Below are 18,072 nucleotides of genomic sequence, written 5' to 3' on the forward strand. Positions count from 1 at the left end.
AACTGATGCAGCAATTGTAACAACCAAATTTGGTGTATAAGGTAAAAGCTGAGTTAGTACAATTCAAGTGAGGTTGAAACTCAGTATTTGTATCAGCTTTATTTTTCACCAAACCCATTTCACCCTCTGGCAAGTGTGTGTGGGGTTGGGGGTTGTTTTTTTTTTTTGTGTGTGTTTGTCATTTCTTTAACTAGTCTTCAGGAATACCTCATGAGGGACATTAAAGCTCTATGCATGTTTGCTAGTTTTTGTTCCTTCTCTCAGGATAATCCCACATTGCTTCAATAATGGGAGGACAATCCATTACTGATGGTGTTATAATGGCTTGTTGACTACTCTTCCAGTGAGACCATTTCTGATGACCCATTAATGAACAATAGATCAACGGAAGGATCATAATTTAAAAGATCCCTGAGTTAGGTGCCTTTTTTAACAAAAATACTTGAATCATTCGTATGTCAGTGTTAAGTGTTTTAACAAAAAATATAGCTTTACAATCACTGGGCTAAGAATGAGTGAAAAGGCAGCAAATGTCCAAAGAAAAACTTCAAAAGACCTTCAGAAAGTCTGGATCTGGAAATGATGTAAACAAACAAAGGGCGACTCAAACTTTTTCACAATGCTGTATATTGTAATGCTTAGAAATGTTGCCTCCTAAGAGACCTACTAAATATAAAGGTTTTCTCTGACTTCCATTTTGCTTGAGTTGTTTTCCATAGTTTTCCATAGTTGCTTACCATGTCGGTAAATGTATACACACCCTTGTTTAAAAATGCAAAACACTCCTTTATTTGGTCCCTCTAAAATAAGTACATCTGTTTGTTGATTAGGAAATTATGCTTTAAAAAAATCAAATTCATCTTTAAAATAAAATATATTTTTATATTAAAGCTGTAGCAGGATTTTGTTGAAAGGTGAGTTAAAAAAAAAAAGCTTCTCTTTTTCGCGCCTGAACTTCCTGCCTGCGAACAGCTGACTGCCACGAGCGGGTCACGTGACAAACACGGAAGCCCAGTATCGGTAAACGAAGCTAAAACGAAAAGAGTACACAATTATGGAGGCTTGAGTGAACTCTCCGTGCCTACAGCGAGATCTAAACTATGCTGCTGCATGTGCGCCTCTCTGGCTGGGCCTGCTGGTGTTTGTTTTCCGGTGTTTTCTCGGTATTTTCTCTGCAGCAGCGTCTCACTGTGAGCCTGAACGGCAAATGGAGGCTGTCAAACTCCAACGGTTCATTGTTACTGCCTGCACAGGTCCCAGGCTGTGTCCACTCAGCTCTGCAGCAGCAGGGATACATCACGGTAAGACGACTCACTTCATGGTGTTAATTTGTAGTCTTTAATCTTTCATTTATGTGCATTTAAGTAATGCATTTTTAACTGATCCCTATAAATCTTATTCTGTTGTCATTTATCAAATGTTTAGATTGTATGTAAAATATATTAGACCAGACAGTCTGCGTGGGTGCAAAGAGTGAAAGACATTTACAGGTGAGACTAAAGGTTAATCCCAGTTCCAAGAAGGAAACAAATGTCAAAACTCTGAGAATATGTCTGCTGTTTGAAGTATTTACTGCAAGGAGCTATCAGGTTTGTGATAGATGACAAACGGTCTTGAGCAATAGTTATCCAGGCTTTCTGAAGGTCTTTTTCATTCATTTTCCGGTGAGTCCTTGAACCCGACCATTTTAAGAAGAATGCTTTTGTTCGTTTGTTCATTTATTAAAGCTCTTAACACTGATCTAACGATTCAAGTATAAAGAAATTCAAGTATGAAACAGGGACCTAACTGCAGGGAAAAACAATGTTCTTTCTACACATGAAAACCTAGAATATAACCCATTCTTATATCAAGAAGGTGATTCCCAAAGAGCTAATAGCTGACAACATGGCATATCAGCATGATGTGCAAGGTGTCTTTAAAAAAAAATTGAGGAAAGTGGAAAAGTGAATGACAAATACAGAAGTGGCAGTCCCACTAAACTACTTAGAGTGGGTGAACAGTATCTGAAAGGTCTGAAGAAATACAGCTGGCCCTTCAGCTGATCCAGCTTCTGTTCATTGAAGCCTGATCAGAAGGTCTCTGTGGACAGGTTGCTGTCAAGAACCCATTCATTAAGGAAGGGAAGCCAATGGAAAAGGTCGGAGTATGCCGAGTTACACAAGAGCTGGACTGGAAAAACATACAGTGGAACATTGTCAGTCATTGATTGGCCTCCCCAGAGCCGCACCCTTTAAACACATTATGCACTGACATAAAATGTACTGCATGTGCTGGTAAAACATTTGACAGCCAAAAACTAAGAGGACTAGCATTTGTCATTCCTGGTAGATAAACCTTGTCCTTTTTTGTCTTTCAGGACCCGTATTTCAGGTTCAACGATGTCTCTTATCGATGGATTGCGCTCGACAACTGGACATACACAACCACATTTACATTGTCTGCTGAGCTGAGGTCACTATACCTGTATAGGTCATAATCTAGAGACTCCTTGTGCTCTCTGTCTAACTAATCTGTGTAATCTCTTGATAGTGTCAAGCAGAAGGTGCTTCTTGTGTTTGATGGCGTGGACACCATTGGGTCGATTTCACTCAATGGGATTGCTGTTGGAAAGACCTACAACATGTTTTGTCGACATGTATGTTTAACTTGAAACAAGCGCACAGTACCTCCCCACATGTTCTTGCACATGTATCACCCGTGTGCTGTGCTTCTTTGGTGTGTAGGACTTTTCTGTGAAAGACCTGCTGAAAGACGGCGAAAATGTTCTGCAAGTTGGTTTGCTGTCACCGATTCTTTACGCGTCTGAGCAGAGGAAAGCTCACACGTCTTACGTAGTTCCTCCTGAATGTCCTCCAGATGTCCAAAAAGGGGAATGCCATGTCAATTATATCAGAAAAGTAAGTCCCTCCCTTCTAGAAAATAAACTGGTAAAAACAGAGAATGAATACCTTCAAACATAACAGCAAACCCTTTATAATTAAAGCTTAAAGCCTGCCCTTCCGTGGCAAAGGTTGACTTTAAAATCCACTGCGGTGGATGACATGAGCCAATATGTATGGACCTGTAACTGTGCCTGAACAAAAATAAACCTCAGTGTCTGTGTTGGTCCAGGAGCAGAGCTCTTTCAGTTGGGACTGGGGACCTTCGTTCCCCACGATGGGACTGTGGAAAGGCGTTCGACTCGAGGCTTTTGATATGCTGCAGCTCGTCCAGGTTTCCTCTGTCCCTCTCTACAGTACGTCCCATCTAATCTTGATCACCAACCTTTTCTTGGGGATAAATGGATAGTCAAACTGGGGCGCTTTCAGATATAAGGAGAATTTTATAAAGCCTTAGTGTCTCTCCTCTGATAGAGAGTGGTGCATTATTTATCGGTTGCATAAGAGCAGTTGTGTAAGACGCAGGCACTCTAACACATAAAGGAATTTTATTTATTTATTTGTTGTGAGCTGCACTGAATTTAGATTTTTGGAGTTCAGTGTTCTGTTGTGACTTCCTCAGGAAGGATCTTGGGCTATTTTCCAGAAAGTTCTGAGAATCTTCACGATAAAGCTTTCTCTCTTACTTATTCCAGTATTTCCTGTGTCTTTTTATGAATAATCTATCTGTCCAGATGATGCCTTCTCCCAGTGGAGGGTGCAGGTTGAGCTTCTTATAGATGCAGTTCAGACAGCACGTGGCCAGCTCACACTCTCCATACCTGAACTGGATTCAGAGCAAACCTTCCAGACACACTTTAACCCTGGAAAGACCAAGAGCAACTTCACCATACTCATCAACACGGTGCTTGAAATGACTCCAGTCTCATTGTTGTGTGTAATATCAATTACCTGTCCACGCTCGTGCTTTATTTTTTTTCTTCATTCAGGCCAGTCAGGTGAAACTATGGTGGCCAAATGGACATGGAGAACAACCGTTTTACCGTCTCACTATCAGAGGATTTCAGGATGAGTTTTTAATTTTCAGCACAGAGTCTAAGGTGAGAGTGTGCTGCCTGTCAGCACTTGGAGTCTCCTCATTTTTTATTTATGGATTTTAATCACAGTGCAATTTATCATAGCCTCCAAGTCTGACAACTGAAGACAATGCAAATAACTTAAACCTGTAATGTTTTTAAAGGCCAGCATCGAGTGGGATCTTACGGTTACAAGACAAAGTTTGGTTCTGTAGAAATGACCCTACTTCTCACATGGTTTATTTATTGAAGAATAAAGTCATAAATATTTATGGATTTTAATCCCAGTGCAATTAATTGGGTCACCAGTTTTATCGATCTCTTCTTTTTCTCTATTGTTCTTTGTCTACTGAGTGAACAATGTCCCTGAGTTTCACAGTAGCTCGCGTGTGATGTCCAGTTTAACAACAAAAGTGCAGAATTTAATGCAGACTTCACAAACAAATAGCTCATGTCACAGTGGATACATCTTTTATATACAGTCTATGGTTTCAATATAAAAATTGCATAACTGCAAAGTTTGAGTTTATGTTGGATTTTCTCTAAACCACACAGAATCAAAAGTATACTGCATCAGATATACACGTACACTCTCAATAACATTTGGTGAAATGTCCCTTAGCAAGTTGTGCCTCGACTAGAAGCTTTTGATTTCCATAAACAAGCTTCTACAATGGCCCCAGAGCATGATGCTACCACCACTATGCCTAACAGCTGGTGCAGTGGTCTTAGGTTTTAAAGCCTCACCTTTACACCTCCAAACATATCTCTTCTCATTGTCGTCAAACGGCTAAATCTATGTCTACAAATGAATGGTTCGAAAAGGAGACTGTGTCTTATTGACTAAATAAAAAGCTACTACCACAATACAGCTTACCTAAAAGCTCTAAAATACTCTATATTGAATTGAAAATTAAGCAGTAAGAGCTTTTTCATGTTTTTTATAACAATAATACTTTATTAATGTAAGTTTTCACTTGTGCAAACACACCTGTTTCCTTCTTATCTCATTCTCTCCCTGATCTCTTCCTTTTCCTCCGTTGCACCACAGTCTCACTCACGAATGGGTGTTGAAATAATAATGAAGTAGAGATCAGACTGTTTTTCTCAGGAAAAGCACTTTTTGGATGTGTCCACTTAGAAAAGGAATAAAAATTATTTTTCTTTGTTGAAAAATAAAATACTTTTCACCCTTTTTCATTTTCATGCCACTTGCCCCACATTGAATGGGACAGTTGAAGTTTTCACTGATTTTTAAAGTAGCTGTTGTAGTAAATTGAAAGCGCTCATGAGAGTATCTCCCGCAGGTGTATTTTCGCACCGTGGAGCTCATCCAGGAGCCAGTTGTTGGATCCCCGGGCTTGAGCTTTTATTTCCGTATCAACGGGAAACCAATTTTCCTCAAAGGCTCCAACTGGATCCCAGTCCACTCCTTCCAGGACCAGGTCACCCCTGATGTGTGAGTGGACGTTGGTTCTTTTGAGTTCAGTCAAGTGGTCGCTGTTTAGTTTAACCTGTATTCCTCTTTTGCCACTTGTGTGTAGGTACGTGTCGGGTCTTTTTAGTATTTTATTTTCATTAATGTCGGATCTTTCTGCCTGTCTGTCTTGCAGCTTAAAGAACTTGTTACAATCAGCAGTAGATGCTAACATGAATGCCCTCAGGGTCTGGGGAGGAGGAGTGTATGAACAGGATCTCTTTTATGAAATTTGTGATGAGTTGGGGATCATGGTAAGTGACGCTGCCCTCTAATGTTTAAAAACAAAACTTTAAATACTTGTTTCGTTGTGGCCTTTGAGACATTTGTAGTGATACCCACAGGTGCAAGAGACCAACATAAACCAGGTGAGATTTACTGGCACGGTCTATTAACTGAAGATGATACAGTTCTTTGGATAGAAAGCTTATTGTAGTCTTGATATATAATAGAGTATCCTTTATGGGTCTTTGAAATACTGACGTGGTACATGATTTTTCTGCAGAGTTTTTTGTATGTAATTGTCTTTATAAGGTTTTGCAGATCAGGACATATAATAAAAATAATCTGGTCCTTAGCAGGTTTTAAAATCGGTAACTACAACCTCAAATAAACAACTCGTGGCATATTAGACAAAGTCATCATTCACCAAAAAATAAGCCAAATTGCAGAAACTGTGTAAAAAATCTGTTTACAGCCTCACCGCTTCCATAGGATTTAACAGGATAAGTAAGATAGTAATAAAAAAAGAATCAAATGCATTTGATTAGCTGATTATGAGCACCTTGATAAAAGCAGTTTGCTGTTCAGGAGCATTAAGGTGTGTGTTGACATCCTTTATCCTTTGTTTAATGTGAAGCCATCTGTCTGACACCTAACGTTTGGGGCAATGGGATGATGATCAGAATGAATGATGATCACGTTGTGATGACCCAGTCAAAGTCCAGACCTCAGGCTGATTGAAATGCTGTGGCAGGGTGTTGAAAGAGCTGTGCATAAAAACAAATGCCCCCAAAAGCTCAATGAACTGAACCAATGAGAGATCAATAAAGTCAGTTTAAGGTGGTTCTATAAACTACTGATTGAGTAGATGTAGTAGTCATTTTAAGACCTGATAAGGACTAAAACATTTTTTTCTTTATCTGAAATGTAAACCTTTATTGACAGACTGTGCACTGCTTTGTGTAATATGACATCCAGCTTTATGCCAGTTGTTGTGCTCTTGCACATGTATGTAACAGTCTGTGGTATTTTTACATGATTTTGGTTGTGTAACGCCACTAAACATATTGTAAACAGATGGTTTGCTCACTGTGTTTAAACACGTCTTTAGGTTTGGCAGGACTTCATGTTCGCTTGTGCAATGTATCCCACTGAGACCGACTTTATACAGACAGTAAGAGAAGAGGTCGTCCAGCAGGTCAGTTGATATACGGATGTGATTTTTCTTATTTCCTGAAGGTGTAAAATACTGGATAAACAAACCAAACGCACAGTTTCTCTCGAAAGGCTCCGAGAGGAGATTTAAAATCCTAAAGAAGCTTGAAGTGATGTTTCCCTTTATTTCTTTCTCTTATTTTATTTTTACTGCTCAGGTTCAGCGCCTGAAGTCCCACCCCTCTATAATAATTTGGAGCGGTAACAATGAAAACGAAGCTGCTCTGGCAACAGATTGGTTCGACATCCCAGCTTCTCAAAGGCCGAAATACATCAGAGACTATGTGATGCTTTATGTAGATAATATAAAGAAGCTTTTGCAAGAGGTGAGAGTCTGGTTATGTCACACTTAATGTAAGGATCTGTGTTTTAAATAACTGATTTATCTGTATTGTAATTTACTGTACTGCCAAAGTGTTTTTCCCATCGAGATTGATTAGTTTTTTACATATTTGCCACACTTGCATGTTTCAACAAAGATAATCAAGTAAATACATAAAGCAGGTTTTGTGTGTTTTTTTTTTTTTTTTTGTTTTTTTTTTAATTGATGATTTAATTATCAGGAACTGGAGCAATACACTTTCCCAGCAATGTATTTTCAGTATTACTCCTGCAAATCGGTAGAAACAAAAGTCCCATCTCCTTTAGGAGGACCAGAGTCGCCCGTTTCTTGTCTCCAGTCCAACGAACGGGGCTGAATCGGAGCAGGAGGGATGGGTGGCGGAGAATCCCTACGATCCTCACTACGGAGACGTTCACTTCTACAGCTACATCCTCGACTGCTGGGACTGGAGGACCTTCCCACGGACGCGTTTTGCCTCTGAATATGGTTTCCAGTCCTGGCCGTCCTTTTCCACTTTGCAGCCGGTAACTAAATATTATAAAGAAAGAAGCAAACATGGCTTAAAGTTGCTGACTGTTTGTGTTTTCCTTTTATGATGCTGCAGGTTTCCATTAAAGAAGACTGGAGCTACGGCAGTAATTTCACTTCCCATCGTCAACACCATGAAGACGGAAACCAGCAGATGATCCTGCAGGCTGCTCTACACTTCCACTTGCCAAATGCCACTGATCCCCTGAAAAGATTTACAGATACTCTCTACATCACTCAGGTGAGGTGCAAACCGTCCATGTGTGTGATACTTTTAAGGTGGTATTTAGACTGTAAGTGAAAGAAAACCAACCTGAGTCGAGGAGAAGCTGTCGTGGAGATTTGCTCGAGGGACCTCTTGAACCTCAATGTTCCATTTGGCAGAACTGATTTTCAGCAGCATCTTCCAAGATCTGGTACAAAAACCGTCGGTCATCTAGGCACCTCAGGCTGGGGGCGTCTTGTTGTGTGTACTAGAGCATATGTTGCTTATTGAATGAGCTCCTCCACATGCAGTCCAACAAAACAGCCAAAGCTAATTTGTCTGTATCCCATGTTACAAACGCAAGAGTCGCTGACAAAAAAAAGCATAAAATAATGTTCTTTTTTAAGCCGCTCAGCTCTGTTAATGTTGTCACACATTTTGCTGACTGTGCTGTATGTCCAGGTCATGCAGGCCCAGTGTGTGAAGACTCAGACGGAGTTTTATCGGAGGAGTCGGAGTGAAATTGTAGAGGGCAAAGGTCACACCATGGGTGCGCTGTACTGGCAGCTCAATGACATTTGGCAGGCGCCTTCCTGGTCGTCGATTGGTGAGTGGCAAGACAAATTGTTTGTTTGACTGCTTCAGAACTTTGTGTTCTTAGCTTTTGTAGTTGGACCATTTTAACGTGGAGGTTGTTTTCTAAAATATTTACATAGTCATCTTTGTGTATCTGTTTGCACAGAGTTTGGTGGGAAGTGGAAAATGCTGCATTATTTTGCACAGAGCTTCTTTGCAGCCGTCTTTCCTGTTGCTTTTGAGGAAGACGACACACTGGTCATCTACGCCATTTCAGACCTGAGCCGTGACCTGAAGCTGAGGGCTGTGGTAGGCTTTAGGAGCCAGAATAATTATTTTTTTATTTAGTTAGTTATTTTAGTCCCATTTTTGTCTGTTTTCAGTGTTGAACATCTTTAAAAATCAAAGTTTTAGCTGCTGTTATGTGATGTGATGCTTCATGGTAAAATAAATGAGGGTGGTAATATGTTTGTTAAATATTCTGTCATTATAAAATATGACAGTTTCTATTCTAAATACTTGTAGGGGAGTGCAGATCAGTTGAACAGTAAATTTAAACTGGCGCTGTTAATGTTGTCATACTTTTGTGCATCAGGTGAATGTGTTCTCCTGGACTGAGCTGGATCCAGTCTGCACGCTAAACTCGCGCATGCTGCTCGTGCCTGGAGGTAGCGCTGTGGCGGTCTTCAAACAGCCCGTCGCCAGCCTGTTAGCAGGATGTGGAAACTGTACCCGTCTTACCTGCCTGCTCACCTTCCAACTGGAGGACGACAGCAGCCAGCAGGGTCCTACTAACCACCACTTCCTCTGCTCGCCCAAAGATGCTCAAGGACTCCGCAGACCCAACATTACAGTAAGCATTGATTTTTACTGAAAATCATCTGAATGATTTCAGATTCAGGAAAGGCCCAGCTTGTGCTCAGAACTTGATTATAGACATAGACCTGTCCTTCCATGATGGTTCCTTGCCTTCCTCGGTACTCCCCGGTTGTCTCATCCTGGACTGTGGTGCTGACACTAACCAGTTGAAACCTTCCATTCCACATACATGTGACTAGCCATTGAGTCATTGTAGTTTGATGTCATGGCCTGGCTTGCCTGCTTTCCTAGCGGCATCTTCATGGTTGATTGCCTGTGCCTTCAATCCCCCGCAGGCTACCTTTCCTCTCTTTATATCGACTACTCTTTTCTCCAGTTCTGATGTTGTTGACTTCCACACAGGCGAAGGTAGAAGAAAAAAAGACATGCTTTTCAGTGACCCTCCACTCTGACTCCGTGGCTCCTTTTGTCTGGCTCGACGTGGGAAACATCCCCGGACGTTTCAGCTCCAACGGCTTCCTGATGGTTTCCAGAAACAGGACAGTTGACTTTAACGCGTGGCGTCCTACCAGCGTGGCAGAACTTACTACGTCCCTTACAATCACATCTTTACGAGACATTTACTGACCTGAGACCAGCCACCTTTCCTGTTGAACTTTAGAAAACTGGAACGGTAAGACAAAAATCGAGTGAACAGATGCAGGAACTGCTCACAGGACATTCAACACAGAAGAGTATATATATTTTCTTGCTTGTAATATTGTAAAAAAAATAAAGGTTATAAACTCATAAAATATGAAAGCCATTTATTTTTGTGCCCCATACATACTGTTGTAAGTTCTATTAAAAGATAAACTTTTAACTGTCTCATACCATCCGTCTTCTTCATGGGGGCTGGAGCCCATCCCAGCTGTCTTAGGGATAACATATACACACACAAAGAACCATATGCACTCACATTCACACCTATGAATTTCCAGCTAACCTATCCCCACTAACTGCATGTCTTTGGGAGAGAACCAAAGCAAACACGGGGAGAACATGCAAACTCAACACAGACCACAGCCTGATGGTGGAATTGAACTCAGGACCTTCTTGCTGTGAGGCAACAGTGCTAACCACTGTGCCACCCATGATTCTGTCTCATGCCACACTGGTTAAATCACAGGTGTCGAACTCCTCGAGGGCCGGTGAGACTATACATTTTTGCATTTAAGATATTTTATTTAAAAAAAATGTAACTTCAATATGGCATGTACACGATCAAAGGAACTATTTAGGGTTTTTCCTGGACAGATGTTGTATGGAGTTAAAAATGTAAAGCGATGTTTTTAAAGTTTTAATGTTTTTTCCCCTCTTCAATAGTTATCATTGCTCACTAATAAGACCAAAGTATTTCTTATCCAGTTACTTGATTACTGAAATAGTAGATAGCTGCAGCCCTACAAGGTGTAAATAATAAAGTGGCCAGTATCCTCTTAACTTGACCTGCATGTGATGTGAATTCTAACTACAGAAAAATCACGAGTTACACTCTCTGAATGGGCACTGCACGAGTTGGGCAACTCAGTGATGAAGCAGCTTCTCTATTGCTGATGCGACAGTGACGTATTGATCTTTTGATGGGGTCTCTGCTGCCGGTCTGCTCACAGATGCAGTTTCAGAGTGCCCCGCTCAGAATAACAATTTGCCTCATTTCCACTGTCTACATATAAGGGAACAAAATGAAGAGAAGGGAGTAGTTCAGTACAAAATAAGACTGGGTGATTTATTAATCTCATCAAGACCATTAATACAAAGCAGTTAAAAGGCCACATACCATCAAATAAACCAAATGCTGGATCAAGCGGTTACATTGCCACCAAAAAGGTTCTGTTGAGGGTTTAAAAAGAAAAAAAAAATCTTCTGAAATGAACCCCAACAATCCTGATATGGGAAACTTGGGACAAAACGTGGGCAAAAACAGTCAAGTGCAGTCACTTCTACTCTTTATAGAAATGCTCCTACGCACGCCTTTCATCCCTAGTTGGATCAAACACGGAATTATCCACCGCCATCAAGCACGAGGAATAGAGGGGCTCTGTACTTTCAGCGCAAAAGCAAAGAGTTAAAAGGGCACGAGTGAGGCTTTTTTTTTTTTTTTTTTTTTTTAAAGCAATTCTGCTCACGGCGGTCAAACATGTCAGACCCAGCATGGGGGATAAAAGCGAGGCGGTAGACGTGTGTTTGTTCTGCCCTGATCCACGTAGAAAGCAGGTTTAACAGTTGCATAGGACCACTGTGTTTACAAACATGACCTATAACAACTGTGGCTCTTCAACAGTACAGCCTAAAGTGCACAAAGTGTGTTTCTCAGGAGAAAAAACAAGAAAAAAAGGAAATAAAAATTCAAATTATTCACTATGCTCCAATACTTGCAGTTGAATTTACGTCTGCATGTATTCAACTGGAACTTTAAAACAATTCCAACCTCTGTTTAATGAATGTAACCATTAAAAAGTCTTGGAGGAGGCAAAAAAAAAAAAAAAAAAAAAAAAGGCAATTAGTAGGATGTACAAAGTGAAGGTCGCGTTAAGTGCTTGGCATACTGAACTGTAATTTCATTGCTTTGAAACACCTAAGGGGCGGGGAAGAAATAATGGCTTTCCTTAGTTAATAAACTGGAGATTGTCTGTGAGTAAGTTAGTGACGTTGACCTGCGTCTGAGTTTTTTCTTTTTTTATCCGACTGTGGCAGCAGTGGATTATTAGGCAATACATGACTGAACAGATGTGGATGAGCGTACAATACAACAGAAAAAACCCCTTGTCACTTTATACAAATTATTTAGTTAGTGTATACATGTTATATATACACACAGTATCCACAAACATGTACAATTTCATAGTGTATAGCTTTGTTCTAAACATTACATAGGCAACTTTATTTTTATTTATTTTTTTAGCATTTTAGACACCGTTTACTTATTTCCGTGAAGTAGAAAACAAAATAAAAGGCACATTTTGAGCATGATGCGAGGATTATTTCAGTCTTTCAAAGGGAAACAAAATGTTTCAAGCAAATTAAAGAAAAAAAAAGAGAAAGAAGAAGAAGAAGCTGGGTTAAAAAGTTCCTTTTTCATGGATTGGTGGTTGTTTTTAGGTCTTTGGAGCAGCCACCGGCAGCTCGTGGGCAGACCCAGCTTTGGTGGGAGGATGCGTGCTTCCAGTGCTAAGTTTTAATACCAAAGAAGAAGAGTTGGCCATGAGGGTGGCTTCTGGAGAGGAGCACAGTGTCAGACAGCAGCGCGCATCCTTAAGGGGTTCGGTTAAGACATCGGCTTTTGAAGAGCAGGAGGACATGTCGGAGTCCTCGACTTCAACCTGGAGGTGCTGTTTGATATCGTGGCAGACTTCCCTCTGTCGTGCAGCACAGACGGATGTTTTATTTATTTAGTAAGTCCAAACAAAACCTGCTGACTTTGCCCAAAACTGATGTGCAAATGGAGTGTTCTCAGCTCTCGCTTTCAAGACTGCGCTGAGAGAACTGGAGCCTGGGGTCAGAGGTCAACGCTGTTGGATTTATTTATTTTTAAAGGCAACGTTTTGTGGCTGTGGAGAGGCCCGTCTTCAAAAAGAAAAAAAAAAAAATTGACTCATGTTCTTACAGTCACAGTGTTCAGCTGAGATACAAGGTGTGAGGGGGGAAGGGGATTCAGTGTCACCTCCTTGGTGTTTCTGCTAATGTCACATTTATTTAAAAAAAAAAAAAATCCCTTATCCCCCTGCATAAAAATAAGACTTTGGCAACTGTTTGCTTTCAGTTAGGAAAAACAAATCAATGAAAACATTTGCTGCTTACAGCCACTGTGAGTGAGCTACATCTGTGAGCTGCAAGACTCCAAATCACGTCAATGCCCAAAAGAAAACAAAAGCACGACAGTTGAAGCTACAAAATCCAAGGTCCCCACATTCTCCCCTCCTCTCCGCCATCCCGACTGGTGACGGAGATGTGGGGCTGTGGGGTAAGCGAAGTGTGTGAGACATGAGAACTTTTATCATCAGGAGCAGGAGGTAATGCTCCAAGCCGACAAACACTCCTTGGTGTTTAATAGCTGGCACACCGGTGTGGGTTTCTCATTGGCACGGCGGGTTTTAACGATGGAGGTGGAGCTACCGATCCCCCTGAGAGGCACAGCGGGGGTTGGTGGAGTTTGTATGTTGAGCAGTGTTTTTCTTTCAGATCAGTAGCTTTGAGTCATCTGTGTTGTAGTTTGAAGGAGCAAGTTTGAAGTTTGCCTTTCGGTGGTGGTGAAGGAAAAGTTGGCTCAGTGGCTGCTGTCGGTGTTCTCCACCAGCGAGAGGCTTTGTACTGGCGCCTGTAGCGGCTCCCTTTTGTATGTCTTTGGTGGGAGTTTAGGGAGGTGTGGGCTGGAGTTGTAGCGAGGGGGGACAGGTGGAGCGGAGGTGGGAATAGAGAGAGGGCAGAGGCTATTCTGGCTGGCGCTGAGAGAGCAGCCCCGCCTGGCAATGCGAGGGGACGGTGTGCTGGGTGGCGTGTTTGGGGAACTGGGCGAGCTGCCGTAATCCCAGGTATATCGGCCCACGGGCGAAGGCTGGTTGACAGGGTAGTTGATGAAGATCTCCGGGGGTCGCTGGGGCACCGGGGGAGGCGTGTCTGGGATGGGGTCGCGGGGTGGTGGTGGAGGTGGAGGGCTGGGCAAGGGGCCATCGGTGGGAGGGCCGTTGTAGACTGGGGGTCGAGGCTGGTTCCTGTGCAGAGGAGGCGGCACCCGGGGAGGGATGGCAGGAGGGCTGTCGGACCTGGAGCTCAGCTGAGACAAACACATAAGAGGTGTGTCAGACTTACTACACATGCTGCCCTGTTTATTGCACATCAGTGATTCCTAACACAGTGCTCTACATCCCCACAAGGGGGCTTCAGAGAGAGCTGAGAGATTTGAGATATCAGAAAGCATTCATGCCATGTGAAGTTATTTTCTTACAAAGTTCTGTTTTTTTCTTTGCTTTTTATAAGTTACTATGTGGAAAAAGCTGGTAAAAATCTGGATTTGTTTTTTCCAGCTCAGTTAATTTACAATGTAAGCATTACAGTCCTTTCCCTGAGGCCTCAGAGCCGGTTAGCATCCATCTGGTAACCACCAGCTGCAAGTGGTTGTGGAGTGAAGCTGATGATAGAGGGTGCTGGACCAAAAACCTTGGCATTGCCTAACGGATTGCCGTGCTCGCCCATGGTTTGAGTGGAAGATGCCGAGTTGTGCGCAAATACGCATAGTTTTACTCTCCAAACAGTCTCCTTCAAAGTAAAAGCTGTTCTGACACCAACACATTTTACCAACACATTTTAAAAAGTGTAACTTTTACTGTCTTCCCAGCATCAACCACTTGGTGGGTATTTTACTAGTGCAAACTACAGGTGACTGCAGCAGTCTGATTACAAACAAAAGCGACTGCAGTTAGGTTTCCAGTGTAGCAGCATATACCCCTTTGTGACGGATTTTACCGTCGAGTTGCCCCCGACGCATCCATCAGAGTGCGAGCGTGTGAATGTGAAGGCAAAAAATAGTGCTAGGCTTTAAATATGTTGGTGATGAGTTTGTAGCAAGGAATGAGCTCAAATTGGGAAGGAAAAGCACTGCTAAAAATATTCACTCGTCTACCTTTGCATACATATGAACAGTGACATTTTATTCTTAATCCACCCATTCACAAACGTTTGCAGAAGCATGCCTAGGTGCTCGATTTTATACACCTGTGGCCATTAAAGTGATTGGTTCACCAGAAATCAGGTGGGTGAATGAATACTTTTGAATACTGTAGTGTAGGAACAACCTATTTACCATAGAAGCTGGTAGTTGTCAGATGGGCTGTGTGACTGAGGCCTAAGAGACATTTTAACCTTTTCATCCATCCATTCTTTTCTGCTTTTTCTTATCAGGGTGCAGGGGGTGGAGCCTATCCCAGCTACAATAGAGCGAGAGGCAGGGTACACCCTGCACAGGTCACCAGTCTGTCACAAGGTTAACATATAGAGACAGAACCATTCACACTCGCATTTACACCTAAGGGCAATTTAGAATCTCCAATTAACCCAACCACACTAGTTGGATTTTAACATTTTATTTTTCATATTGTGATACGGTACATCTTAAATGCCAAAACAAACTCTTAAAATGACTCCAAGTCTTCAACTTTAAATCATCTTGACTTCAGAGAACTGAGGTAAGTCTTTGCAAACTCATAATGATGCAAAAACAGCGCACTGCTCTTACTTTAGTGTCCGACATGGTGTCTTTCCTTCGAGGCGGCAGAGGTGGTGGCTTTAGCTCCTCTCCAAGGTGGTGGAGGCTACCACAAGACGCAGACTGTAACTCTGAGGAAAACAGAAAACACGGATTAAAAAGCTGACATGCTCGGCTACTTTTATATTGGCAGAATTATGCAGAACTACAATCGGGAGCAATCAAAATAAAACTTCACACTCACTTCCAGTAAACAGGAGAACTGGAGCAAATATGGAGTTGCTACTACCTGTGAAATTCAAACACAGAAGATTAAGGTCACATGTGGCAGAAGGAATTAGAAACATTTATTAACCTGAAACCTAAACTCTACTATCGGAGAATGTAGGGGCATAGTATATAATTTAACTTGGATCTGCAATACTTGGACTAGCTGCACACTTTTCTTTGTAAACCATGGATCAAGCATCGGCTTCACTCACCGCCGTAGGAGTTGCTGAGCTGGTCTTGCTCTGTGAAAACTGAGCTAAAGTCAGGAGTGGCCGACTGTGGGGGAGTGGGCGTGTTCGGAGAGGTGGGCACCGAAACCAGCGACTCCGAATCGTTCTCATTGATACTCCGGAAGGTGATCTTATGTGGGGGGTCCCTCTCCAGGGGGACAGGGTGGCCCTTTAGGGTGCCAGAGGTAGACGTTCGCACGGGGCGGATACCTGGGGATTTCAGACTGTACACGGTCTTCCTGGGCTGCAATGAGAGAGGAGAATCAAGAGATAACACATTTCTCAGGATGGTATTGATCTTATATTGATTGAACTTACTGAGATCCAATTTAAATAATCCAACCTGCCCTTTCCAATCCGCAACTGAACTGGAACTTGTATAAGAGCAGTAAAAACTTCACTAAATTATAAATACTCACAAATCGAGGAGGCTGCCTGCAATTCCGAGGCTCTATTTCCAGAGACTTTCTGAACAGGTAGTCCGTAAACTCCTTCTCGCTCAGGTTACCCATCGGGTTCAGGTTCTCGAAAAATTTCTGTGCAACACAATCATTAGTCAGAACTCGGGTACTGGGCACAGTTAAGACAAGCTCAAAGACAATTCTGGAAAGGCGAGCGCTCACCCTCATCTCGGGCTCCACTTTCAGACAGTAGGGCTGGTTCTGATACTGCTGGATCTCTCCTGTGATTTCCGCCACTTTCCTCCTCTTGCTGAAGTTGATCAGATCCTTCCCGTGGCGTTTCAGGAAGTCTGGGTTGCCTTCCTCCGTCTTCAGTATGTTGGTTAAATAGATACCTGAGGACCAAAAGACAAAAAATGTGAGTAGAGATTGAAGTGTTTATTTGTTTAGTACTTTCTCACTTGTTAAGTCAATTTACTATTATAAAAACAACTCCCAGGACAAACAAGAGATTGAATTGTTTTCTGATAAATAATGGTGACTCACAGCACAGCCAGGATCCAGACACAACTACTTTAAGTCAACATTTTTTTTGTCCTGCCATCCTTCACTAGCACAGTCAGAAGACTGTAGAAGACTTACCAAAGAAAGGCACACAGGGTGGGTTTATCGACTTGAGTTTAGCCAAGTATTTCTTAAAATGGTCCTTGCTCAGTTCTGCCGCCTCTTCCAGGATCTTCCTTTTCCTCTCTGGTACTGCCTGCAGAGGTGAGGGAGAAGAACTCAGACTGCAGTCTGATCACCACTTCAGCCTTACAGCGTAAATGCCAGTTTCAAAATCAACGCCAAACATTGCATGTAGACACACAAACACAGAAATGTGCAAAGGCCTTGAGCCCTCCCTCATTTTTGTTTTTCCTACTTTGCTATTAGAAAAAAAAAAAAAAAAGGCAAAGGAATTTATTGAAACACATGCGAACACCTGGAAAGACTGTGTATAAAGGCAAACAGAGTTTTTAACAAGCTAGAACATCAATATTTCTTAGTCAAGTTCTCCTCCACTGTGTTTTAAAGGCTGGCTGCCGACACTGTTGTTACTTTCTTGACCTCTGATTTCAACCAAACAAGTCAAAGATGGATTCATCACTCCAACAGAGCTGCCGCTACTGATTCTCAGTCCAGTTCTGGTGTAATTTAGCATACATCATCATCATCATCATCATCAGCAGATGTTTTTCTTCTCTCTTTCTCCACTTGTTCAGTTCCCTAGACATTTTATTTTTTTGGAAGTACACAGTACTGAGATGCCAAGATATGCCGAGTTATTGGCTGATATCTGTTTGGAAATCATTTTTTTGGAGCAAAAATACTGTTTTATCCTTGTTAAACTTTGTAATCTTTAGCATTTTTATGCTAAGTTGTCCACAATGTGCTGACATAGCACTGGTTCATCCCTTGAACGATTCCCCAGGCTTTCACTCATTTTCACTTAAGACCACTAGAAAAAGTAAAAAGTCTGGCTCCTCTGAAGCAAACGACTTCTGCTTTAATTTGTGTAGTCCTGTTTTTCTCCTCATATCTCACTCA

The 18,072-nt window shown here is 41.9% G+C and overlaps 2 protein-coding genes across 2 annotated transcripts in view; one reads left to right on the forward strand and one right to left on the reverse strand.

Moving 5' to 3' along the window:
- Positions 1 to 54: 54 nt before the first annotated feature.
- On the forward strand, positions 55 to 10,210 carry manba (mannosidase, beta A, lysosomal). Its single transcript, XM_084915411.1, has 17 exons — positions 55 to 1,301; positions 2,360 to 2,454; positions 2,533 to 2,638; positions 2,727 to 2,900; positions 3,115 to 3,238; positions 3,617 to 3,786; positions 3,872 to 3,982; positions 5,266 to 5,417; positions 5,572 to 5,689; positions 6,769 to 6,855; positions 7,031 to 7,198; positions 7,521 to 7,739; positions 7,820 to 7,984; positions 8,411 to 8,555; positions 8,691 to 8,833; positions 9,120 to 9,377; positions 9,746 to 10,210. Exons 1-17 carry the CDS (start codon positions 1,101 to 1,103, stop codon positions 9,968 to 9,970), a joined length of 2,661 nt encoding a protein of 886 aa, XP_084771537.1. The 5' UTR covers positions 55 to 1,100; the 3' UTR covers positions 9,971 to 10,210.
- An 875-nt stretch (positions 10,211 to 11,085) lies between these two features.
- sos2 (son of sevenless homolog 2 (Drosophila)) overlaps positions 11,086 to 18,072 on the reverse strand; it is a 38,880-nt gene continuing 31,893 nt past the window's right edge. The window contains exons 17-23 of the mRNA XM_084915410.1: positions 17,128 to 17,245; positions 16,708 to 16,880; positions 16,504 to 16,620; positions 16,067 to 16,328; positions 15,829 to 15,873; positions 15,615 to 15,715; positions 11,086 to 14,156 (exon numbers count right to left, since the gene is read on the reverse strand). Of these exons, the coding sequence (XP_084771536.1) occupies positions 13,650 to 14,156; positions 15,615 to 15,715; positions 15,829 to 15,873; positions 16,067 to 16,328; positions 16,504 to 16,620; positions 16,708 to 16,880; positions 17,128 to 17,245 (1,323 nt within the window). The 3' untranslated portion in view covers positions 11,086 to 13,649. The remainder of the gene's footprint in view (positions 14,157 to 15,614; positions 15,716 to 15,828; positions 15,874 to 16,066; positions 16,329 to 16,503; positions 16,621 to 16,707; positions 16,881 to 17,127; positions 17,246 to 18,072) is intronic.

Source organism: Perissodus microlepis, chromosome 19 (assembly GCF_051167445.1).
Source record: "Perissodus microlepis isolate ML-2025 ecotype Zambia chromosome 19, ASM5116744v1, whole genome shotgun sequence".
NCBI lineage: Eukaryota > Metazoa > Chordata > Actinopteri > Cichliformes > Cichlidae > Perissodus > Perissodus microlepis.